This window comes from Schistocerca cancellata, chromosome 5 (genome assembly GCF_023864275.1).
Source record: "Schistocerca cancellata isolate TAMUIC-IGC-003103 chromosome 5, iqSchCanc2.1, whole genome shotgun sequence".
Taxonomy (NCBI): domain Eukaryota; kingdom Metazoa; phylum Arthropoda; class Insecta; order Orthoptera; family Acrididae; genus Schistocerca; species Schistocerca cancellata.
Genome location: NC_064630.1, coordinates 753,926,032 through 753,952,569, shown reverse-complemented (window position 1 = coordinate 753,952,569; position 26,538 = coordinate 753,926,032). Strand labels below are relative to the sequence as shown.

General features: G+C 42.5%; 1 protein-coding gene across 1 annotated transcript in view; it reads left to right on the top strand.

The window, feature by feature from the left end:
• The window catches only part of LOC126187667 (heterogeneous nuclear ribonucleoprotein C-like), a 458,272-nt gene that overhangs the window by 257,284 nt on the left and 174,450 nt on the right, over window positions 1-26,538 (top strand). Inside the window, exon 5 of the mRNA XM_049928896.1 lies at window positions 22,629-22,646. Coding sequence (XP_049784853.1) covers window positions 22,629-22,646 — 18 coding nt within the window. The remainder of the gene's footprint in view (window positions 1-22,628; window positions 22,647-26,538) is intronic.

Below are 26,538 nucleotides of genomic sequence, written 5' to 3'. Positions count from 1 at the left end.
GGCTAGAAATTAGTCCTCCAATTTACATGAATTAATCATGATTTTAATACAGGCGATCTGTTCCACATGTATTTCTCAGCCACAACTTAAAATTGCTATTTTCCATTCCTACTCCGTTCTTCACATTTCTCGATGACTGTGGCTTCAAAAATTCAGTAACTACAATCTAACGATCGTGACTCTGGCCCCAGGCTAAGTCGGAATAGCGGTAGGGAAAGACTATTCAAAGGTATCTGTAGCCGTGGATCGCTCCGCGGAACAGCATCCTTTGGGCAGCCGCCCAGAATTGTGCGCGTTGTATAACGAGGGATCGAGATAATGTTTCGCGGGAAGGAGCGCTCCGTATCTGCGGCGGGCGCTATTGTCTCCGCGGCGGGACGTCTGTCACACGGAAACTGCCGTCCAGCGGACTGGAAAATTAAACTTCCATTCTGCTCCCAGCCGGCCGGCTCCCGCGTCTTGCCTGGCGACGCTGGTTGGCTGCAGATACATTTTCCAGTTATGATGAAGATGCGACGTCCACCTCGATTCTTCTTTTTCTGATCTTTTCGAATTTACATGAAGACCTGTATGTGGTATCTGAACGGTGAGACCGCAGCAGTGGCGGGGACAATGCCTGCCTTTCGAAAAATGTGTGGCAAAATGTATTCCCGCTGTTTTCCTACTCTACTGGAGGACTAATTCGTTTACCCATGTCCATCGTATTATAAATAACGCACGATAGCGGGTCACTCCGTTGTGGAACTTCAGGGAACCGCTAGTTTCTTCATGCAGGTTGCGGAAAGGATCTTTGTACATTACGAACCACAAGTTTTGCACGTCGTAATGATATTACCTACATTTCATCGTACGTTTAGGTAAATGTTAACAATAGTTACCGTCTCAGGATGTTTATTAATCTAAAAACGACTTGTGAGTCACAGATATTCGTTTGTTTGTTTGCAGCACCGTACCCTATGGTTACAATTACAGGTAGTGTTTACAGTTAATACTTGTGACTTACGACAAAATTTATTTGTGAAGTTGATTATTTCCTGTGCTGCTAAACGAATTGTACGGGGGTTGTCCGCAGCTCGTGGTCGTGCGGTAGCGTTCTCGCTTCCCGCGCCCGGGTTCCCGGGTTCGATTCCCGGCGGGGTCAGGGATTTTCTCAGCCTCGTGATGACTGGGTGTTGTGTGATGTCCTTAGGTTAGTTAGGTTTAAGTTGTTCTAAGTTCTAGGGGACTGATGACCTTAGAAGTTAAGTCCCATAGTGCTCAGAGCCATTTGAACCATTTGTACGGGGGTTGTCCCAGAATATGGAAACACCGCGAAATGGTAATCCTGCATATTGCTTTGCTGTGTTTGCCAAGAAACGGCACCTGTGCAGCGTTCTCAATGCGTTGCAAGTGTCAGCTGTACTCAGAACAGTGTTATGTGTAGTTGCCAGTGCATCATGTCAGAGATAAGTGAATTCGAACGTGCGTAACTTGTTGGTGTTCTTATAGTTGGTGCTTCCGTAACCAAGATAGCCGTAATGTTGGTCTTTCAAGGGACACCGTGTCGATGATTCATACTACATACAGGGACAGCGGGAAACATCATCCACTCAGTCTCAACTCGGACGAAAGTGTGTGTTGAGTGATTGTGAGAGGCGTCCATTGAAGAGAATTGCGACGAGAAGTAAGAGGAAGGCAGCTGGGACAGTCACTGGAGAACTGAATGTCACACTCGCGAAACTTGTCGCGCCATAAGAACACGAAGGAAGCTCCATCAGAAGGGAACGGGAGATCGAGCTGAAAATCCAAAACCACCAATCAGTGATGCAAATGCCGGTAACATGAAAACGTGGTGCTGAAGCCACAAAACCTGCACCCTCGAAAAATGGAAGGAAATCATTTGGTCGCTTGAGTCTTCTTTCACACTGTTTCCAACTTCTGGCCGTGTTAACGTCGCAAAAGTGAAAAAGGACAGGGGTTCGGTGGTGACTTGGGGAGCCTTACGGTGATATTCCATGGGCCCCACGACTACTCTGCAAGGTCACATTAGTGCAAAGGGTTTACGTGACTCTTTCGGCCGGCCGACCACTACGGTCGCAGGTTCCAATCCTGCCTCGGGCATGGATGTGTGTGATGTTGGGTTTAATTAGTTCTAAGTTCTAGGCGACTGATGACCTCAAAAGTTAAGTCGCTTAGTGCTCAGAGCCATTTGAACCATTTTTTGACTCTTTCGGCCGATCAGGTCCATCCCATAGTACAGTGTTCGCTTCCCAATGGTGATACTGCGTTGCAAGTCGACACGATGTCTGTCCATACAGCTCGCATCGTGCAAGAGTTGCTTTGTGAGTACGAGGATGAATTCTCGAATCTCACCTTGGCATTACAGTCACCAGATTTCAGTAGTTTGAGCCTTTGTGGTCTGCTTTGGAGCGAAGGATGGCTGATGGCCGCACACCTGCATCGTCGTTACCCGAACGTGCCAGTATTTTGCAGAAGGAATGGTATAAGATACCCGTGAATACCATACGGGAGTTGTATGTATCCATTCCGAGACAACTGGGAGCCATTTCGAATTCTGACGGGTTTCCTACATCGTGTTAGGCATGGTAATTTGTTGTATTATTGGTGCTTCCCTATGTTTGTTCAACCCATGTAAATGGTTGCGATAAACCAGTAGTCTAAAGCTATTGTGTAAGCTCTCTTTGACCGTAAGCGGAGCTTGAGGATAGATGACTTGTGTCTGAAGGTATTCTGCAGCAATATATGCAGTTTTGTTTGTAAATGCGACAGTTAATTATCATTGGTGTGTTTTTTCCGCCATTTACAGGTATACTTCATTCCCTTCGAGCAGAATCGAGTAGCCGACGTAGGAGGTTCTTATCGAATTGGCCTGGAAGGAGAACAAATTCAAAGATGCGTTGCTAAAATGGCAACTGATAGGTAGTATTACGCGTATAAGAAATTTATAACAGAAGTCTTGGTTCAAATGGCTCTGAGCACTATGGGACTTAACTTCTGTAGTCATCAGTCCCCTAGAACTTAGAACTACTTAAACCTAACTAACCTAAGGACATCACGCACATCCATGCCCAAGGCAGGATTCGAACCTGCGACCGTAGCGGTCACGCGGTTCCAGACTGAACTGCCTAGAACCGCATGGCAACACCGACCGGCAGCAGAAGTCTTCACAGAAGTTAAATGTCAAATATTGCTGGAAAGGCGACGTCATCCTGTGAAATTGGTAAAACGTATGTGCAAGGTAGTGCCTTCATAAAATATTTTCAGTAGGGACAGTGAGAAAAAATTAGTGAAATTTCGGTGTGTTCAGGACCCGCAGAAACGTTTTCGTCGTTCGGAGGACAGCAAGACAAGAAGTCATATTGGTACAAAAGATGAATTTCCATTCACCCAAAAATGGCTTTCAGATGTACATGTCGAATACTGGAAGCTCTACATTTAACTTAAGGTATTTCATAACAATCCTTTCCCTTACTTATACTCATTCAGTAATCACATATTTGCTGAACGGATTGGTTGCAACTCTAATGGTGCACAATACATAATAATAAAGTCCATTTAGTGGCTTTTCTATAGCGCATTTACTTCGCCAGTGTGCTCGAAGCACGGTTTCATCACGTGAACGTGAGTTGTTTTCGACTGCAATATCAGCACGCTTGTAACATAAGTTTGTGACTTTTGCTGATTTCCGTTGCAAATTTTCCACGTGGTGTGCACCATTATACAGAGCATATTGATATAGTGATGTCTTTGCAACGGAAGTCAGCAAAATTGGGCCGGCCGAAGTGGCCGTGCGGTTAAAGACGCTGCAGTCTGGAACCGCAAGACCGCTACGGTCGCAGGTTCGAATCCTGCCTCGGGCATGGATGTTTGTGATGTCCTTAGGTTAGTTAGGTTTAACTAGTTCTAAGTTCTAGGGGACTAATGACCTCAGCAGTTGAGTCCCATAGTGCTCAGAGCCATTTGAACCATTTTTTCAGCAAAATTGAGAGGCAGTGTACTGGCATGTTGACATCGCAGTGTAGGTCCTTCGATAACAGATGGACGTGTGCATCGAAATGTATGTTGACAACAGAAATACGGTATAGAAATGTTACCAGACGGACTTCAATATTAGTTCAATCGAGACACATAATGTCATTAGCTGTAAGTGGGTATCAACGGGGGAAGTCGGAAATTTGTGACGGACTGGGGTTCGAACCTGGGTCTCATTCTTACTAAAAGGATATAGTCAGCACTGCGCCATCTCGACACAGTGGTCATCGCAACGGCGCGGACTGACCTCGCACGCCTCCCACCAGACGCAGGCACTGTTGATGATGTAGTGCCTCTTGCCCATTCCGATTCCTGTAAGGGGACGAGCGTGGTGAGTATCCGCACTGAAGTGATAAATACACTCCTGGAAATTGAAATAAGAACACCGTGAATTCATTGTCCCAGGAAGGGGAAACTTTATTGACACATTCCTGGGGACAGATACATCACATGATCACACTGACAGAACCACAGGCACATAGACACAGGCAACAGAGCTTGCACAATGTCGGCACTAGTACAGTGTATATCCACCTTTCGCAGCAATGCAGGCTGCTATTCTCCCATGGAGACGATCGTAGAGATGCTGGATGTAGTCCTGTGGAACGGCTTGCCATGCCATTTCCACCTGGCGCCTCAGTTGGACCAGCGTTCGTGCTGGACGTGCAGACCGCGTGAGACGACGCTTCATCCAGTCCCAAACATGCTCAATGGGGGACAGATCCGGAGATCTTGCTGGCCAGGGTAGTTGACTTACACCTTCTAGAGCACGTTGGGTGGCACGGGATACATGCGGACGTGCATTGTCCTGTTGGAACAGCAAGTTCCCTTGCCGGTCTAGGAATGGTAGAACGATGGGTTCGATGACGGTTTGGATGTACCGTGCACTATTCAGTGTCCCCTCGACGATCACCAGTGGTGTACGGCCAGTGTAGGAGATCGCTCCCCACACCATGATGCCGGGTGTTGGCCCTGTGTGCCTCAGTCGTATGCAGTCCTGATTGTGGCGCTCACCTGCACGGCGCCAAACACGCATACGACCATCATTGGCACCAAGGCAGAAGCGACTCTCATCGCTGAAGACGACACGTCTCCATTCGTCCCTCCAATCACGCCTGTCGCGACACCACTGGAGGCGGGCTGCACGATGTTGGGGCGTGAGCCGAAGACGGCCTAATGGTGTGCGGGACCGTAGCCCAGCTTCATGGAGACGGTTGCGAATGGTCCTCGCCGATACCCCAGGAGCAACAGTGTCCCTAATTTGCTGGGAAGTGGCGGTGCGGTCCCCTACGGCACTGCGTAGGATCCTACGGTCTTGGCGTGCATCCGTGCGTCGCTGCAGTCCGGTCCCAGGTCGACGGGCACGTGCACCTTCCGCCGACCACTGGCGACAACATCGATGTACTGTGGAGACCTCACGCCCCACGTGTTGAGCAATTCGGCGGTACGTCCACCCGGCCTCCCGCATGCCCACTATACGCCCTCGCTCAAAGTCCGTCAACTGCACATACGGTTCACGTCCACGCTGTCGCGGCATGTTACCAGTGTTAAAGACTGCGATGGAGCTCCGTATGCCACGGCAAACTGGCTGACACTGACGGCGGCGGTGCACAAATGCTGCGCAGCTAGCGCCATTCGACGGCCAACACCGCGGTTCCTGGTGTGTCCGCTGTGCCGTGCGTGTGATCATTGCTTGTACAGCCCTCGCGCAGTGTCCGGAGCAAGTATGGTGGGTCTGACACACCGGTGTCAATGTGTTCTTTTTTGCATTTCCAGGAGTGTAGGTCTCTTAACGTCATACATTGGTATGTCCATTCCTATTACTGTCTCGGTTGTTTTACCAATAGTAACCATCTTGTCTGACTATTAGTGAGGGGAACAAATAAGTCAAAATAATCGATAGCTAACTGCAGTTTTGCATATTGACTAAATCGTACATTCATTCTTTAATTTCTAGTGAAACCCATGTGTTGGCTTTTTTACTGTTCTGCCGGTCGGTCTGAGTGCGTTTTTACGCGGTTTTCCCAATGTCATACACGCGACTAGTTAGCTATCGAAAGAAAATTAACAACTAATGATAAAATAGTTTTCGCCAATAAAGTGGCAGCATACGCTTAAAAAGAAAAACATTAGTTCTTCCATCTCTGGAGAATGTCGTTTCCGCAACTGTATGTTGCAGTTCCAGTTGCTTATAAGAACTTTGTAAGTCCACGACCGATTTGATCTTTGTATTAGGGGATTTTTTGTTGGATATTGTGCTCTAAAGCAGCTACGCCCAACTGACGAAAGTGCACGTCGGGTGGATTTAAAATGTTACATGACCAGTGACATCATTTTTAATTTACCTGACTTGAATTTTTATCATTAGGACGTTGCTTCCTTAGAACATAATATCCGTTCCAATAAAGGCCTAAAATAAAGACCGAAACCGGTCTTGGACGTGATAAAGTTCATCCCAGCAGCTGGAGCGGCTTAAAAGGTAAGTGATTAAGCCACAGAAAGTAAAAAAAGTATCGTATACGACTTTTGTTGAAGTCACGTCAGCATTCGTCGAAGGAGAATTATCGGTGATGTGCTCGTATACAAACCGGCGGGAAGAGAGCACAGCGTTTCAAAAAATTTAAATTACAAAAGTAATTGTTCAGTTACAGTGTAGCAATATTTCTTAAGCTTTTAAAGCCAACCAAAAATTGATATTTTATCCCAGAATTACGAATAATTCATATTTAAGTAAATAAATACATACATTGAGAAAATCCGTCATTAATAAGAACGTACATTTTGCATACCGTACCTCTCCTTCAAGTATAACCGTTACTTGTCTCTAATAAAGTAAGCAACCCTAGTCAAGGTTCGTCTATAACCGATAAGGCTGAAGAAGTGTGTAAGTCAAAACATTCCTACGTACACATTCTTATAACTAACGTAACCATCAGAGTGAAACCACTCAGATATGCAGAGTGAGTGAGAAACATTCGTACGTGGTGATGTCAGTTGCTTTGAGGGGTGATAGAGATGGTAAATGTATCAATATGAGATAAGGGATCATGGTCTGGAAACTACTGAAACGAAAGCTATAAGCGAAAATCGTTCTTATACCTCTGACAGTGGACATCTACTGCAAGTTCTTTGCTTTCAATATTCAGGGAGGACGTAGTATGAACCAAAATTAGAAAAAAATGTCCAGGAAACAGGGACTCTAAACTGCATGCTAGACTATGAGCACTTCATCGTTGGTATTGTGAAACACATCTCTTCTACTAAACAAGTACTTACAGCCCTTAAGGCATGCATCTTAGGGCCCATGTTTACTAGACAATTTTTTTCCTTTTTTGGTCCATAATGCTTCCTCCCAAAATATGGAAAGCAAAGAGCATGCAGTGGAAGACGTCCACTGCCAGAAAATCAGAACAATTTTCGCTTATACGTTTCGACTTGGTCATTTCCGGATCAGTGTCCCTTACCTCAAATTGATATAGATTTACCCTTCTCAGTCACCCCTGGATGTATGTATCATCATCACGGAACCACCCTGTATAGCTGACATGGCAGCGGACACTAGTTTCCTTCGGTTGTTTTATTCGACTGAAAAACACCGACTGAGCAGAAACAATCGATTGTCCAAACGTTTGTTAAAACCAGTCGGCTGTCCCGTCACTGACCATAACATCTGAGCATCAGCTTCTTCCTCTGTTTATGGAGACTACCGCGACGATGTTCATGGGGGTCAGCTGCATCCTGCTGTGCTGAGCTTGCGGATGTGCTGTACTTTCACTGGTCCTTCGAAAAACTGATTTTTCCTATTCATTTCGCATCACGTTACTTCGCTAGATAAGGAGTGTGATCGCTTCAACTGATATTAGGGGCGTATTTCGTATGCTGTACTGCACTTCTGCTGATATTGTGTAATCTGGTTTTACGCGTTATTTCCCTTTTCCGCACGGTCAACGAATGCTGCCTGATAAAACACGAAATTCAAATTTTATTTTTATCACAATGAGTTTTCTTATTACTGTTTAGCGATTGTACTGTAATGCAAACTGAACTTCTTCTGGAAGTTTTATTCAATGCGGTATGAAACTGGGGTCTGTGATAACTCTGCACTGCGTCCGCATCAACTTCTGGAAGTAATGTTACGTACTTCGTGATCTAGGTTACGCTGAACATTTCTGAGGCAAATATTACTTATGCTCAATCAGTTAACGGTTTAAGGATCTGTGTAGTTGTAGTATTTAATGGAGAATACATATTTCTCTGCTCTTTCCGTCCTTTCTGAGGTTTTACTACTGTCGCCAACTTGGCGAGGAGCCGTCTCGGAATCGAAGGTCAAGAGAATTTTTTAAGCTGAGAACATACTGTGTCTAAGAAAAACTGCGATGAAGATATAGGAAAAAACAACTGATGTAGTCAAAATGGCAAATTATTTCAGTAAGTGGGCTTTAAATTCAGGATTATTCGGAGGAGCTTAAAGACATGGAGACAAACATTAACTAAAAAAATGTGGTACAATTCGAAGCTTATTGGATGTCCAGAAGGCAAAGGCTAACACATCTTTTTCGAGTGAGAAGCGATTACACAGAAAAAAATGCACATACATCCCCCTCAATATGACTACATGTGCCTCCATAATTGCGCTTATCTGTCGGACATATTCTCGCTTTTGATACATGGAATATACTTCCACAAGGGACGAAGGTTGCAATAATTGAAGTGGAAGACAAAGCGACAGCTATGGTATTGAAATACGAAATATAACTATGGAGAAAATACTTAGTACTAATCATTTTCCGTTCTGTAGAATGTGACTGTATCTACAAAAACATCGTTGACATCAACCTCTTTACCTGGCATTATGTATAGCATCAGCACCATTAACGACCAACCTCCACTTACTACTCCATAATTCAGGGGGCACCTATGCTAGTAGTGGATCAATGGGCATGCTGGGACAAAGGGCCCATTTTCCTTATCCGCAAGGTCAAATATCAGTGTCCTCAATATCTCCACTCTCCCCTCCCACTCCATCTCCTGCACCATCCCCTCCCAACCCATCTCTAGGCCTGTTGTGTGAATCTCACCTTTGGGGATCTGTTCACCATTGTACACTCCTGGAAATGGAAAAAAGAACACATTGACACCGGTGTGTCAGACCCACCATACTTGCTCCGGACACTGCGCGAGGGCTGTACAAGCAATGATCACACGCACGGCACAGCGGACACACCAGGAACCACGGTGTTGGCCGTCGAATGGCGCTAGCTGCGCAGCATTTGTGCACCGCCGCCGTCAGTGTCAGCCAGTTTGCCGTGGCATACGGAGCTCCATCGCAGTCTTTAACACTGGTAGCATGCCGCGACAGCGTGGACGTGAACCGTATGTGCAGTTGACGGACTTTGAGCGAGGGCGTATAGTGGACATGCGGGAGGCCGGGTGGGCGTACCGCTGAATTGCTCAACACGTGGGGCGTGAGGTCTCCACAGTACATCGATGTTGTCGCCAGTGGTCGGCGGAAGGTGCACGTGCCCGTCGACCTGGGACCGGACCGCAGCGACGCACGGATGCACGCCAAGACCGTAGGATCCTACGCAGTGCTGTAGGGGACCGCACCGCCACTTCCCAGCAAATTAGGGACACTGTTGCTCCTGGGGTATCGGCGAGAACCATTCGCAACCGTCTCCATGAAGCTGGGCTACGGTCCCGCACACCGTTAGGCCGTCTTCCGCTCACGCCCCAACATCGTGCAGCCCGCCTCCAGTGGTGTCGCGACAGGCGTGAATGGAGGGACGAATGGAGACGTGCGTCTTCAGCGATGAGAGTCGCTTCTGCCTTGGTGCCAGTGATGGTCGTATGCGTGTTTGGCGCCGTGCAGGTGAGCGCCACAATCAGGACTGCATACGACCGAGGCACACAGGGCCAACAACTGGCATCATGGTGTGGGGAGCGATCTCCTACACTGGCCGTACACCACTGGTGATCGTCGAGGGGACACTGAATAGTGCACGGTACATCCAAACCGTCATCGAACCCATCGTTCTACCATTCCTAGACCGGCAAGGGAAGTTGCTGTTCCAACAGGACAATGCACGTCCGCATATATCCCGTGCCACCCAACGTGCTCTAGAAGGTGTAAGTCAACTACCCTGGCCAGCAAGATCTCCGGATCTGTCCCCCATTGAGCATGTTGGGGACTGGACGAAGCGTCGTCTCACGCGGTCTGCACGTCCAGCACGAACGCTGGTCCAACTGAGGCGCCAGGTGGAAATGGCATGGTAAGCCGTTCCACAGGACTACATCCAGCATCTCTACGATCGTCTCCATGGGAGAATAGCAGCCTGCATTGCTGCGAAAGGTGGATATACACTGTACTAGTGCCGACATTGTGCATGCTCTGTTGCCTGTGTCTATGTGCCTGTGGTTCTATCGGTGTGATCATGTGATGTATCTGACCCCAGGAATGTGTCAATAAAGTTTCCCCTTCCTGGGACAATGAATTCACGGTGTTCTTATTTCAATTTCCAGGAGTGTAGAAGGTTCTGTGTCTCGTCCAACTATAACATGTATTCATCACTGTCTCTCATCCTATCTGCACCCCTGTACTCGCATACCTGACATGTGCCTCAACCTTTAACACAATTTTGTTTCTGCAGTTGAGTATTCTGCCCAATAACATTTCTGCAAGCACTCCCACATATGACTGCCGTGTTCCTTTGCTGTCTACAGTTTTTGAGCCATTTGTTGCAGTTTTGCTGATTTTCCACCTAGTATTACAAAAGGCACTTTTCGAGATTATCATACAAAGACACATGTAAATACGAGAATTAAGATGTTTAACAATTACCACACTTCATTAATTAAAACAAATTACACTGATATCCACTGTTTGAACAATTGACAGCTTACTGTGATCTTGGAAATTAATACTTAACATCGAATTGATGTATACTAATCTGGCGCTTAGGTGTGTTAAAAGCAATGGCCGATATACAATGAGCTCACTGTCATTTCAGCTAAAACGAGTCTGACACCATGACATTACTGTGGTCTTATAAATAAGGAACTTTTTCTGCAGCAATGTCATTCACAGCATGCCACAAACACAATGCATGGCTCAGTTATCACATTGCTGTTACCACTAACACCATTGAGATCAGAATGGGGGAGCTATGCTGTTACCACTAACACCACTGAGATCAGACTGGGGGAGGTACACACTTTACTTAAAATAGGCAAAGATAATACGGTCCATGATTCAAACTGTAAGTGTTGGCGACCTCTGCACTGCGTGTTCAGACAGCCACCACTCACACTGTGAGACCTGAGCGACTGCCAGTGCGACAACTGGCATCCGACATCCACTGTATGCTGCCACCCTCTCAGTTGTATTGTGAAGTGACTCACATTAGCCAGAGGCACGTCTCAGCTACTGGCCCCGCCTGTTGCCCCGAACTACAAGATGTTGTAACATGCTGCTTACTTGAGAAGTCAAACCTTCAGCTAAACTGCCCTGTTGTGCTGAATCTTAGCAAGTGAGCCAGCAGCTACATCGTCCCTCTGCTAGTGCAGACCAACAGTCTAATTACAGAACTTATTTGAGAGACTTTGCTACAGTCTTAGTGATGTGTAATCTGCATAGACTGTCTGATCAAAACTGTCTGGACATCTACTAATAGTACCATCAGTATCTTAGCATTCAGAAACAAGGAATGTACCTGGTTATAGTCATTGGGTGAATTTTCTTAGGTATTACGGCAGATACTTAAAATGTAGTTTCTCTGTCTGTCATCACAAATAAATACTGCTCATCGTGTCTTCAGTGCTATTCCCATTGTTGATGGAAAGCACAGATTTGTTTCATATTATAAATAAAATGATTTTAAAGCGGAAGTTTTCGTGACCTTTCGATAGAGTAGCCGAAAATTTGTCTAATTGACTGGTACATATTAAGTGGTACCTGAAAGTCCCATTGCATGTTAGAGCCACTAGTATTCAGCCAAGGTATAAATAAACCATCATGCAATATGGATGACAGAGTATTCTTCCATTTCACACTTCATAAAACATATCCCAAATTATGTTGTTATCTGTATCGAAAATAAGGTGTGCAACTCCAGCATATGACTTTGCAATGTTTAGTGTAATTGCTCCTTGTGCCCATTTCGTGAGTTATGAGCGGTAGGTAGTAATATATGTATTTCCCAGAATGTTCTTCCTCGGATTACAACAGCAAAACCTTTCTGTGATGCATAATGCATCTCTTGCAGTATATACAACAGAAGTCACACTGACTTAACGATTGCGTTAATGTCACTCTCCATAACCTCATCTGTGCGTCTTCTATTAATCTGACATGCTAAGGCTTCCAGACTGTTGAGCAATACTCAAAACGTAGACAAATAGGTGTTCTGTAAGCCATTCTTTCATTGATGTGCTATTTTTCCTTAAGATATCTTACAGCCAGGCATATGATTTTGCCTTATGCATCAATTCTACTTCACGTTGCTCCTAGGTATTTTCTGCAGTAGTGACTGATTCCTGCAATTGCGTAAAAGAACAGTATAACATTTTTTCCACTATGTATGCAGAATATGTTACATTTATTTAAATCTGCCCCCTGTAGCAGTTCCTGATCTCTGTTGGTATTGCTATCGTCATCTTGTCTAACTACATTGTTCGACAATCAACATTCATCTCTTCTGTATGCATAGTGCTACTCAACACCTATGCAGGGAGGACATTTAGCAGTGTATATGTATTAAACTGAAACTCACATTGGGAACATGGCTGGTAAAATGGTACATATTACATACCAAAAATCTATTTGCAATGTTTTTTAGATAATTGTCACCCCACACAGAAAACATTGACTGACAGGCGACAGAGGAGCACACCCTATCTATTCCACAATTCGAATCTCTATGTTTTTTTTCGATAGGTAACATTCTGTGCATGCCTTATGAAGTTTCCCACCCGAGACAGTGCTATCGTAGGTTGCACCGAAAATCAGATGCTACCATACTATAGGTGGCCCGTAGGTACTTTAATGCAGTTTCTGTTTCCTGAAGTAGTGCAATATATCTTCTGTGTGTGCACAGTATGCTACGTTTATTTACGTCCAGTCTGTGTTACAATCATGGATTAGCGTTTTATAAACCGCTCCTATCATTGATGAGTTACACGTGATGCAGATTTCTCTCATCCAGGCATCTGCTGTTGTTGCTCCATGCACACACGCTACTTTAGCACCCTTACTCCTGTCTATTTTACAGTTTTACTGTTTCGAGCAGTAGTGTAATAAAGCTGCACAATAAATTGAGACCTGTGGAATGTTAGTTTTCGTAGGAAAAGTAACAGTTTGTGATGCTTTTTTTCTTAAGACTTATTGAATAACAAGATGTACAATGAACAGTCCACCACATATTTTAATATACAATTAGCCTGTAATAGCCCACCCACTACTAATAGCCCACCCACTACCGTTATTTAAACAATTGGTGTGATCAATTAATTTCACAAGGACGGTATAGCTGTAAGGGAACATTTGTTAAGGGTGAAAATGTGGGGATTATAGATTAGTAAATCTCCAGAGCAATGATCAAATAGGTCTTGCTGCTGCGCCTGTAATTATAAATTGCGTAGTACAGATGGCCTACTCTTTATCGAGTGTACTCATCCGTTATGGTAGTTGTTAATTCCATACACTCCAGTTGTAGTTCTCCCCTCCAATTACATTCTTTTGCAATCACATAACGCATTAATTACACAGAAAGAAGAAATTGTTGAATAGTGGGAGTTTAAATGGGTTTGACGCATTGCTTCTTTTTCCTAAGGGTTTTGGAATAACCCTGTTTCTTCAAATCAGTCACAATTTGGTTATATCTATATTGTGGAGAATATTGACATAGAGTTGTACATATTGCTAATCCTTAATCTGTTTACAATGTTTTGGTGATAATGATCCGCAAGTAGATACCTGTTATCATATGTGTTTCTGTTAGGATAGCCAACCTGCATCTGCACTTCCAGAACACCTACTTATGCAGAACTTTTAGCGGCAGAAATTTATTAAAATCTTTATAATGTGATATGGCAGTCCCCCAAATTAGCATTCCAGATGCTGTTCCCAATATATTTATTCTCTCGTGAAGTTTGTTGTGAATAAAATGCCACAATTTAAAAAAGTGTAATTTGTACATGATTAAAATACCAGGAGAAAAATGACATTCATTTCTCCATATTAAGCATGTTACTTTAAATCATGGACAACACAGCCAAACCTCCACATTTTGAAAGAAATAATCCACATTGGCCGTAGGGTACTTTTTGATAAGTCACAATCGGTTTCGCGCCACCAGAAGACGCATCCTCAAGTGATAAAGATTCTTTTTAATAGGTCATCGCCGAAAGGTAATTGTCTTAAAGCCACTCCTCACTATTTGCGACATGTTGTGAAAACTGGCACACTAAAAGCGGTAGTCATTATTTAAAACAAAGGGGGTAGCAGAGTTGTGCCACAAGCAGCAAGGTGGGTAATTGGCAGCAGGCAAAGCGGTGCCTCATTTAGCACGCTGTTTGTTTACAACATGACGTGAATAATGAGGAGTGACTCTAAGGAAATCACATTTCAGGTATGACGTATTAAAAATTATCGCGACCTGTGGGTGTGTCTTCTAGTGGCATGAAACCAGTCGTGACTATTAATAAAAAGTACTCCACATTAAGGTTGTCTTTAGCACAAAAAGGGGTGTAAAGTGCCGTAACTAATTTTTTTTTTTTGGTAACGTACCTGATGGGTTACAAGTCTGACAGACAGCAAAGTAAAATTTAAAAACAAACTGAAAAAGTTTCTGCTTGACAGCTCTTTCTGTTCTTTGGAATAATCTCAATTATTATAATGTGTAAAACGTGGGGGGATGGATTACTAACTCGTATCTGTATATTTAGTAATAAAAGACTTGTTCAGTGTGTAGCCATATTTACATATCAGTTTGCAGTATGAATGTAAAATGACTCATTTACACTGTTACGATTTTCATGAAAATTGCTCATTGAACATGAAACTGACTGACTAACCACTCTTCTTACTATTTGTCTTATATGGCGGTTACACTTTGTCCAGATGATATTTTACCTCTGCCAGTGATTTATGATCAATAGTGTAATAGAACAGTAGTGAGTCTCTGCGCCTATTTATGTGCAATAGTTTCATTTACCTGAATAAATGTCCCTATAGCAATTATCCATCCTGTACAATCCCTCACAGCCTTCCAGCACTGCTATTATCTTTCAGTCATCTGCATCATCTATGTCCTTGCACATACTACAATACTCACACCTATATGCAACATTTTCGATGATTGTGGTCCTACACAGACTACTAACTCAGATGGCTCTAACGAGCCCCTATGTTGAGTATAAAACATATTCTTAGCAATATTGTTGTAACTTATTCATTCTATAACAGTAGAAAAAATGCATTTCGCTCACGTATTGAAAATATTGAAGAAGTAGGTGTCAGTATGCACACTATGATACACACAGTTTATACCACCTGATACTAAGATGGGTCAAATCTCGATGTGAAGGCTACTCTCTATAGACTTCATTGAAAAAACTGACATATAATATCTGTTAGCATGTCATTCGTGAAGTTACAAATGGCACCCCAGAACCATCATGTATGCTCCATGAAGCTAGTAGCAGCTCAGTGCTGAATTGAGGTGTATTTCATGGAAAAATATCTGATTCCGTTAATACCTTTAACATAGCAATTAAAATCCATTGTCTACACCAAAGTTAGGTTAGAGGGCCATGCAGATACTTAGAAAAAGCAGTGAATGTAGGAATTAGTTGGAATTTGTAAAAGAAGCTGTGAAGCCTTAATACATTACACATACAAGTGTGGTGACACTCTGTGTGTACGTATACTTTAATAGTAATGAGTTTATACATCAAATTGTGTAGTGTATGGCTCGAAAAACTACATAAGCTTTTACTGTCATATAAAATTACACAGCAATATAGGAGGGACACGACTTCACAATAAGGACTGCAAGTATGGGTTAGGTTAAGGTATGTATGTTTAAGGAGTCATCAGAAGACTTCAGGTAGGCAATCAGTATTTCCTGCAGGCAATCAGTGTTTTCTGTGTTGAATCAAAATTATCAAAATCACTGCAAGTAGATTGAGATTTTGCAGCATGTATCATTGTACTGTGCATGGTTGTAGAGGATCTGGACATCTAATAGAAGATAGCAGCTTTGAAAGACTGTAACCAATTTCAGAGGATACATAATTACTACATGGACTTGGATCGGGAACTTGGACTATAATAAATGTAACTACTGTACATAAACATGCAAAGTGTGCCTTCTCATGCTGCTAAGGTGCCAAGGCTGATACTTCAGTAAACATACACCACTAAATGTTCTCTGTAAGTGGGTGTAGAGTGGTGGGGTGCATACAAACCAGATGCAGGTTGTTAATCAGAAGAGAAACATATAACAGATCTCTGCTTCTGAACCAGTGTCATCAAAATCATCCCAAAAAGACGAGGGGTTAGCAGCATGTATTGCTTTAGGACATTATTCTCCATAATACCACCAATATAGATATAAATGAATTATAATTGATTCCCAGAAACAAGGGTATTCATAAGGTCTTAGGAAAAGAAGACATCGTGTCAGATTCACTGAAACTCTCCTTATTAAGAAAAATACTTCTTTAAGTGTAGTTTATTTGTTCTGTGTATGCAAAAGAAAACTGGGATTGGAGGTTCTGTGTATGCAAAAGAAAACTGGGATTGGAGGGGAGAAACAAAACATCTACCATAACGGATAAATATAGGCTAAAACTGGATAAAGAGTAGGTCAGCTGTAATAATTAATTCTTAACTAGAGGTGCAGCACAAGGCCTATATGATCATTACTCTAGAGAACTATTAATCCATCTTCCCCTTTAAGAAAAGTACCCTTATATCTACAGTCTTAATGAATTTAGTTTATCACACCAGTTGTTTAAATAACAGTATTGGGAGGACTTTACAGCCTGAGTGTGTAGGAGAAAATGTGGTGGATGTTGTACATCTTGTTATACCATAGGTTTTAAAAATGCATCACAAACTATTATTTTGCCACAAAAACTGTTATACCATGGTGTGGTGTCGTATTACGTTACTGCAGGAGACAGTAAAACCATAAAATACCCAGGAGTAATGGTCCTAATGTGTCATGTGTATATAAAACAACAGCAGGAGATGTCTTGCTGAGAGAAATCTGCATGAAATGTAATTCATTCATGAAAGAAGTAGTTTACAAAACACTACTCTGTGATGGGTACAGAGACTGGCTGGTAACATATTGTGCACACATACAAGAAATCTGATAGTGTTCTATTACACTAATGCTGGAAACAGTACGTACTATAAAATACCTATGGGTAACCTGCCGTATGGTGGCACATGATTTTTCGGTGCAATCTACATTACCATCATCTGGGGTGGAAAGCTTTATGCGGCATTCATACCGTGTCACCTATCGTAATGAACCTTTTGGATTGGAAGTGTAGATTAGTAGGGATGTGCTTCTGTAAGGAGCTATTAGTACAACTGTCAGTAATTGCATGCTGTGTAGGATTACAATTACCTAAAAAACATCACTACTAGATAGAGTTTTTTGCAGTATGCACTGCTTTAACACGCAGGGATGCAATGTACGTATCGCTTTAATACATACATGCCACAAAATGTCCTCCCTCCATAAGTGTATTACTGATGTAAGGTAGTAGTTTGCATACAAAACTGATGCATGTTGGTTGTTATGTGCAAAGGTTTTGTCTGTAACAAGAAAATAGCATACCGATTAGAGACTGATGACTGGTACTGATACCAGATTTAAATAAATGAAACATAGTTGAAAAAATAGTGTACTGTCTTGTCACATAATTGCTTGAAAACTACCATAGGAGGTACCTTGGAGCGACTTACAGTAGAATGGATGCAGGAGGTAAAAGCGTGTGCCTGACTGTGAGATATCTTAAGGAAAAATAATCCATCAGTGAAAGACACGGTTTACAAAACACCTGTTCGCCCGATTTTTAAGTATTCCTCGCCAGTCCGGAACACTTACCATGTCAGATTAACAGAAGAAACACAAAGGCCGACGAAGATTGACACTAATGCAATTATTAAGTCTGTGCGACTTCCGTTGTATACGCTACAAGAGACGCATTATGTATCACGGAAAGGTTTTTCTGTTGTAATCCGAGGGTGATCATTCCGAGCAGAACCAAACGTGACTCGCAAAATAACCAGAAGAGGCAATTACACAAGAAACTCGATAGTGATTAGGAGGTACTGCGTATCTGATTTGCGATATAGACAACAACTTCATTATGGAGATACTTCATGGAGTATGAAATGGTGGGAACCTGTGTCAGATTGGTTTAATATAACTTTGGTTGCATACTAGAGGGTCAGATCTGTTATAAGACTTTGAGGTAGACTTAAGCAGATACCTGTTAATACATAGCTATTATACAACTACCGAACTTGACAAATTTGTGACACACTATTGAAAGATTGCATAAAATTCCCCTTTAAAATCTTTTTGGTTGTAATAGGAAACAAACCGGCAGTTTTCACCGAAAATCGGCATAGTATTAAAGAGGTGATGAGCAGTATTACTTTGTATTGGCTTCAGCTACTGAATGAAAAACTAAAATGTAAATATATGCCAGAACACTTGAGAAAATGCGCCTGACGATTATTACGTTTATGCAGATAACACATCGTTAAGAGTGTACGAAATTTTCTCGAATAAGATCTGAAATTTGATTAGTCATTGTTGAAACATGACATATCAGTATAATTTGTTTCAAGAACACTCTGTAGTGATATCAGTATAATTTGTTTAAAGAACACTCTGAAGCGATTATTAAACATTTAGTGTCACTTGTAACAAATAGCCCCACAACTACATATAGCAATGGAAGAAGGCACTCATATATTGGAATGTTTGCTAAAATGCCATTGAGCACAATACCCTGCAGCAAACAGCAAAAATTGTGCAGAAGATTGATGCACATGTCAATTATGTATGTATAGGACATTAATAGAGGTGGGATGTGAGACAGAATACTGGTGAGGAGTCCATGTGATAGCCAGCCATTCATGATGTTGAAGTCACACATCTGCCTCAGAAAGGAGGACATTTACCTTTGTCCCTGCCGATAATAACAGTGGGCTATTTGTCCTCTGATTCACTACTTATGTTGGTTGTAATTTGATGTCCCATGTGGAATAAGAAACATTCTTTAGTGTTGTTTTTATTTTATTTTCCCAGTATATGGAACTATTAGTGAATGCTAGTTCCGTACTATGTGTATAATCCGCTTTAGTGTGGCAACGTACGACATCAGCAGCACAGGGTCATTAGAGCTGTGCGTTTAGTGTTCTTATATACACACATAAAAAAAAAGTTTTGCATCGCCCCGGTCCCCAGAACTCCTGATGATAGACGTTGACTATGATATTGTATCACAGACACAGTCCCTTTGGCGCCCAAAGATGTAAACAACCATGCATGAGCAGCGCCTGTTAGACGGAGGGGGTCCGACAGCCGATCAGTTCCACTCATTCCACCAGGAAGGAGGTAGACGGCTCGTGTTGTCTGTAGTTCAGCCATGCACAGACGGTCAGTACTGCGGTTCGTTCGGGTCCTCATTTTTACTTTGTGCCAGGAAGGGCTGTCAACGAGTCAACGAGGGAAGTGTTCAGGCGTCTCGGAGTGAACCAAAGCTATGTTGTTCGGACATGGAGGAGATACAAGAGACAGGAACTGTCGATGACTTCAGGCCGCCCAAGGGTTAGTACTGCAGTGAATGCCCGCTACCTACGGACTATGGCTCGGAGGAACCCTGACAGCAACATCACGATGTTGAATAATGCTTTTCGTGCAGCCACAGGACGTCGGGTTAAGACTCAAAGCGTGCGCAATAGGCTGCATGATGCGCAACTTCACTCCCGACGTCCATGGCGAGGTCCATCTTTGCATCCACGACACCATGCACGCATTACAGATGGATCCAACAACATGCCGAATGGACAGCTCAGGATTGGCTTGACGTTCACTTCACCGATGAGTGTTGCATACGCCTTCAACCAGACAATCGTCGAAGACGTGTTTTGAGGTAACCCGGTCAGGCTGAACGCCTTTTAACACTGTCGAGCGAGTGCAGCAAGGTGGAGGTTCTCTGCTATTTTGGGGTGGCATTATGTGGGATCTACGTACGCCGCTAGTGGTCATGGAAGGCGCCGACCGATAGTGCAACCATATCGGAGCTTATTGGCGAGGCATTCGTATTCATGGACGACAATTCGCGCTCCCATCGTTCACATCTTGTGAATGACTTGCTTCAGGATAACGACATCGCTCGACTAGAGTGGCCAGAATGTTCTCCAGACATGAACCATATCGAACATGCTTCGGATAGATTTAAAAGGGCTTTTTATGGACGACGAGACCCACTAATCACTCTGAGGGATCTACGCCGAATCGTCGGTGGGGAGTGGAAAAATTTGAACCAACAGTGCCACGACGATGCAAGAGGACATACTACTGGGCATTAGAGACACCGGTGTGTCCAACATTCTGGACCACCACCTCTGAAGGTCTCGCTGTATAGTGGTACAACAGGAAGTGTGTGGTTTTCATGAGCAATAAAAAGGGAGGAAATGATGTTTATGTCGATTTCTATTCCAATTTTCTGTACTGGTTCCGGAACACTCGGAACCGAGGTGTTGCAAAACTTTTTTGGATGTGTGTATGTTGGGTATCGTTTTTCTGTCGGTATGAATGAAATACCTCACAGAAAAAGTGAATGAGTTTCATAGGTTATTTGTTGACGAAGTTGTAATAAGTATCTGTTACATGCAGAATATTTTCAATTTTTGGATATTTTTTTATTGTTACTATGCTTCAGCGAGGGAAGTTTTGTCATCTACAGCACTATTTGTCAGTGTCTATAGTGTAAGTATTTTCTGCGATAGTTAATTAGACGTTCGAAAACAGTGGATGACTGATTGTCATACATTGTCATAAATTGATATTAACTAAGTTGTTAATGGGTTGCAATATTAGGTTTCTTATTAATATCTGTAAAAAATTACATTCTGCCTTCTGTGACGCCGTACACGGCTCATTAATACGCTTCGTATAAAACGAATGTGATCTGAGACAAGAGATGTGTTGTGCTATTTTTTTCATAAAAGTCGGTCCATTTTGGACGCTAGTCTTCCTGTTTTGTCTCGACCTCTTATACACCTAACTGTCTAAAATGTACATAAATTTATCGTACTATGTGACTATTAATTATTTTTATTATTGGAAGAAGACGATGGTTGCATGATATCCCGTGATAGATGTTAAAGACTACCAAACAGTGAACTGTGGAGAGACAGGATACGGATGTTCTTATTTATGTTTTGATTGCGAAACGATAACCTCTAAGATGTTCGAGGGCTTTGAAAATGCCATAGCTAGCGTTAGCAGATGGGAAACACTAGCAGTAGTATGTTTGGCAGGCAGCGAAGCGCTTACAGCCTGTGCCGTTTACCGCCCTAGTCGGCTGTGCAAGTGACCGTAATCGCGCGAGCTTAATGGAATTAGAAAAATAAGCCAACTGTTTGACAAGTTACTTCTACAAGGAGCTTAATACACCTCCTTCTTACGTGAATTTTGAACAGTCTTTACCATGCAGTAAAAATCACGCACAACAAAGATAACGAACAGTATCATGAAAATTTCGAGTTACTCACAGGAAATAATGATGTTATTTCTAAATTTGACCGCCAGCTCAATTTTGCAAACTCCGTCCACCAGTCAGTTAGCTGAACAAGCGTGTGCTAATAAAGTAGTTGGCAAACAAAAAAAGAATCACTATCGTAAACTAAATAACAAAGAGAAATGTTTAGTGTAAGTTTGTATTACTAAATAAATACAAATGAAATAAATTTTAAAAAAAGCGAGTAATAGTTACAGAAATGGTTAAATGATGAACTCTATCGCAGACAGAACAACTTTACTTGACAGTCTCAAATTTTCATTAGGGCGGTAGTGGTATTATGGCTGTTTCTGACAAATATTCACTGTGTGCGACGATTTTAGTTTTATTCTTCAATCACACATGTTATTGGAAAGATACTATATAGTGAAGTATTTTTGGTACCAGTGGGCAGAGTAGTGTTATGTGTTTTACGTATAGAACAGGAGGGCGGATTTCCTGGCGACTAATACAGATATGTTTCTAGTACTTTCCTGAGTGGCTTGCAGTGCTAAACTGTAGATCGCCGTTAAATACGAAAAATGAAAATTTGCCGCATGATAATTATATGCCATGAAGGGAGCACTTACATTTTCCCCTCCTTCGGCTCTTCATTGTCCTCTCGATAGGCTCTCCTTCACAGAGTAATAATTCATTGTGAGGACAATTTAATAAAATTTTTTAGCTATGTAACAGCTTGCTAGTTACTAAAATGTTGTTCATTTGCGTATAGTGTTATATCTGACTTGTTCTTATTTGAACATTTTTTTCTGTTTCAGGGACTACTACTACGACAGGTAAGCACAAATTTACGATATAATAGATTAATGTTAAAACAGAGATTTACGTTTATTGCATTCGGTCTAGTGTTTTAATGACCTTGTTGACAGATGGGAGACCCACAGAATGAGTAGTAATATAGGTGAGTGGTAATATAAATGATAAATGTTTATCCTTAGTCAGTAATTTATGTTTTAAAACGCATCTTTTTATCCTTCACGTACCGGATGTTACAGGTAAACCATGAATCTAAAATATTTTCAGAATGGGTCAAGGCATCGAAACAATTTCTTTGGCAAATGTCACTACTTCTGGAAACGACTATTTTGTTGCATGCATGACATGACGATAATATCTCCACCTGTACCAATTTTAAACAACTACACTGAAGAGCCAGAAAAACTGGTACAGCTGCCTAATATCGTATAGGGCCCCCGCGAGCAAGCAGAAGTGTCACAACTCGACGTGACATGGACTCCACTAACGTGTGAAGTAGTGGTGGAGGGAATTGACACCATGTATCCTGAAGGACTCGCCACAGATCCGTAAGTGTACGAGGGGGTGGAGATCTCTTCTGAACAGCACTTTGCAAGGCATCCCAGACACGCTCAATAATGGTCATGTCTGGGGAGTTTGGTGGCCAGCATAACTGTTTAGCCGGTCGGAGTCGCCGTGCGGTTCTAGGCGCTACAGTCTGGAACCGAGCGACCGCTACGGTCGCAGATTCGAATCCTGCCTCGGGCATGGATGTGTGTGATGTCCTTAGGTTAGTTAGGTTTAATTAGTTCTTAGGTTTAATTGGTTTTAAGTTCTAGGCGACTGATGACCTCAGAACTTAAGTCGCATAGTGCTCAGATCCATTTGAACCAGCCAGAACTGTTTAAACTCAGAAGAGTGTTCATTGAGCCACTATTCCGGGCGTGAGGGTGTCGCATTGTCATGTTGGAATCGCCCAAGTCCTCTGGAATGCACAATGGACATGGATGGATGCAGGTGATCAGATAGGATGCTTACGTACGTGTTGTCACGTGTCAGAGACGTATCTAGATGTATCAGGGGTCCCATATCACTCAAACTGCAGACGCCCCACACCATTACGGAGCCTGCACCAGCTTGAACAGTCCGATGCTGAAATGCAGGGTCCATGGATTCATGAGGTTATCTCCATTCACGTCTATCCGCTTGATACAATTTGAAAAGAGATTTGTTCGACCAGGCAACATATTTCCAGTCATGAACAGTCCAATGTCGATGTTGACGGGCCCAGGCAGGGCGTGAAGCTTTGTGTCGTGTAGTCATCAAGGGTACATGAGTCGGCCTTCGGCTCCGGTAGCCCATCGATGGCCAAGCATTGAAATCTGTAGCAGTTTGCGGAAGGGTTCCACTTCCGTCACTTTGAACGGTTCTCTTCAATCGTCGTTGGTCCCGTTCATGCAGAGCTTTTTTCCGACCGCAGCGATGTCGGAGATTTGATGTTTTACCGAATTCCTGGCCGGCTGCGGTGGCCGAGCGGTTCTAGGCGCTTCAGTCCAGAATTGCGAGACTGCTACGGTCGCAGGTTCGAATCCTGCCTCGGGTATGGATGTGTGTGATGTCCTTAGGTAAGTTAGGTTTAAGTAGTTCTAAGTTCTAGGGGACTGATGGCCTCAGATGTTAAGTCCCATAATGCTTAGAGCCATTCGAACCGGATTCCTGATATCACGGTACACTCGTGAAATCGTCGCACGCGAAAATCCCCACTTCATCGCCATCTCGGAGATGCTGTGTCCCATTACTCGTGCGCCGACTATAACACCACATTCAAACTCATTTACAACTTGATAACCTGCCGTCGTAGCAGCAGCAGAAACCGATCTAACAACTGCGCCAGACACTTGGTGTCTTATAAAGGCGTCGCCGACCGCAGCGTCGTATTCTGCTTGTTAACACTTCTCTGTATTTGAATATGCATGTCTATACTAACTTCTTTGGCGCTTCAGTGTAGCTTCGTGCCCGCTGCTTTGCTCGTGTAGAGTGCTCATGCACAGTTTTTAACGAATTTTTATGTTGTTCTTAAATCTCAAAAACAAAACCTTTAATACTAAGTGAGGCCATAGACGCTTGGTCTCTTCGGAATGTACTTCTGACCTAAACGCTACTTGCTGGCTTCGTTAACCCTTCATTTTGAATTTTTGTGATAATCCCAGGGAAACTTCCATCCTGTAATGTCTTTAGAAGTTAAATACCAATTTCAATAGATTTAGTTTTAAATATGTTTAAATATAATGAAATTTTTTCTTAGAAAATTTCACCCCTTAGACGTTGAATTAAAAAAGAAAACTGAAACACATTTTTTGTTTCTAACCAAGAAGCCAAACAAAATTTTTAGGAGATTTAATTTCAAAAATGCTTTTGTAATGAAATATTTCCTTATAAACTTCACCCCCTATTTTACCCCCATAGGTGTTCAATTTTCAAAAACACTGAAACACTTTTTTTATTTCTTATCAAGAATTCAAATATCAGTTTTCATAGATGTAGCTTTAAAAATACTTTAATAGTACTTTAATAATAATTTATTTTCAAAATAAACTTCTGCGCAATAATTTACACTATTAGTGGTTCAACTCTCAAAATACTGGAGCATCTATTTTAAATCTCGGTCCGGGAAGCCAAGTTCCAGTTTTCGTAATTCTCGCTTTGAAATTTCCTTGACAGCGATACATTTTCCAAAACCTTTCATCCATTACTCCAATCCCCTAGGGACGAAATGTGGAATAATTCCTTTCTAAACGACGCCCACAGTATAAGATCAGCACCATCTCCAAAGTTCAGGTTTGTATTGCTAGTGGATTGGGCGCTGCGCTGAGTCAGTGAATCCACTGGGTCCTATGTCACCCTCTTTCATCTTCAATTTCACGCCGTTAGGGATTGAATTTCAAAAAATAATGAAACACGTATTTTGTTATTTGTAACAGACAAGCCAGTTACCAATTTCCGTAGATGTAGCTTTAAAAATGCTTTAACAGTTGTTTAATAATGATTTAAATAAATACATTTTAAATTAATAATTCAGCCACAATTTCATCCCCATAGGGGTTAAACTTCCAAAAATGCTGGAACACGAATTTCTTTGTTTCCGGTCAAGAAACCAAATAGCAGTTTTTGTTGGTGTGGCTTCAAAATTGCCTTAATAGCAACATACTTTGAAAAAGCATCTCATCCCATATTCCACCCCCTTAGGGGTGGAATTTCGAAAAATCCGTTCTTAATTACTTCTACTATATAACATCAACATCCTCTGCAAATTTCATGTTTCTATCCTCACTAATTTGGGTTGGATGGTGATGAGTAAGTGGTGAGTCAGTCAGTCAGTCAGTCAGTCAGGACATTGTCAAATGTTCAAATGTGTGTGAATTGCTAAAGGACCAAACTGTTGAGGTCATCGGTCCCATCTTCTACACTACTTAAACTAACTTATGCTAAGAACAACACATACACACCCATGCTCGCGGGAGGACTCGAACCTCCGACAGGTGGAGCCGCGCAATCCGTCACATTGCGCCTCAAACCGCGCGGCCACTCCGCGCTGCTAGGACATTGTCTTTTATATACAGAGATAAAACTTTCTCTTTGATCTCATGCAGTTGCAATAGTAAATTTATTAATACATCGCTCAATGGAAATATCAAATTTTTCTAACAGGCTGCTTTCCGGCTTGCACTTAATCAGATACCGTAATAATTCACTTTAATTCATCGGAGAATGTTTCCGAGCTAGTGTGACCGTCTGTCCGACCAGTGTACAATCCTGCAAACAACATATTTTCATTCAGCTGTTCTTTTAACTCTACAGCAAAACAAGATTGAAATTCAACGTCACTTATTTTGAAGCCTCGTGAGGCCTGACGAAATACTCCTATCAATCCAT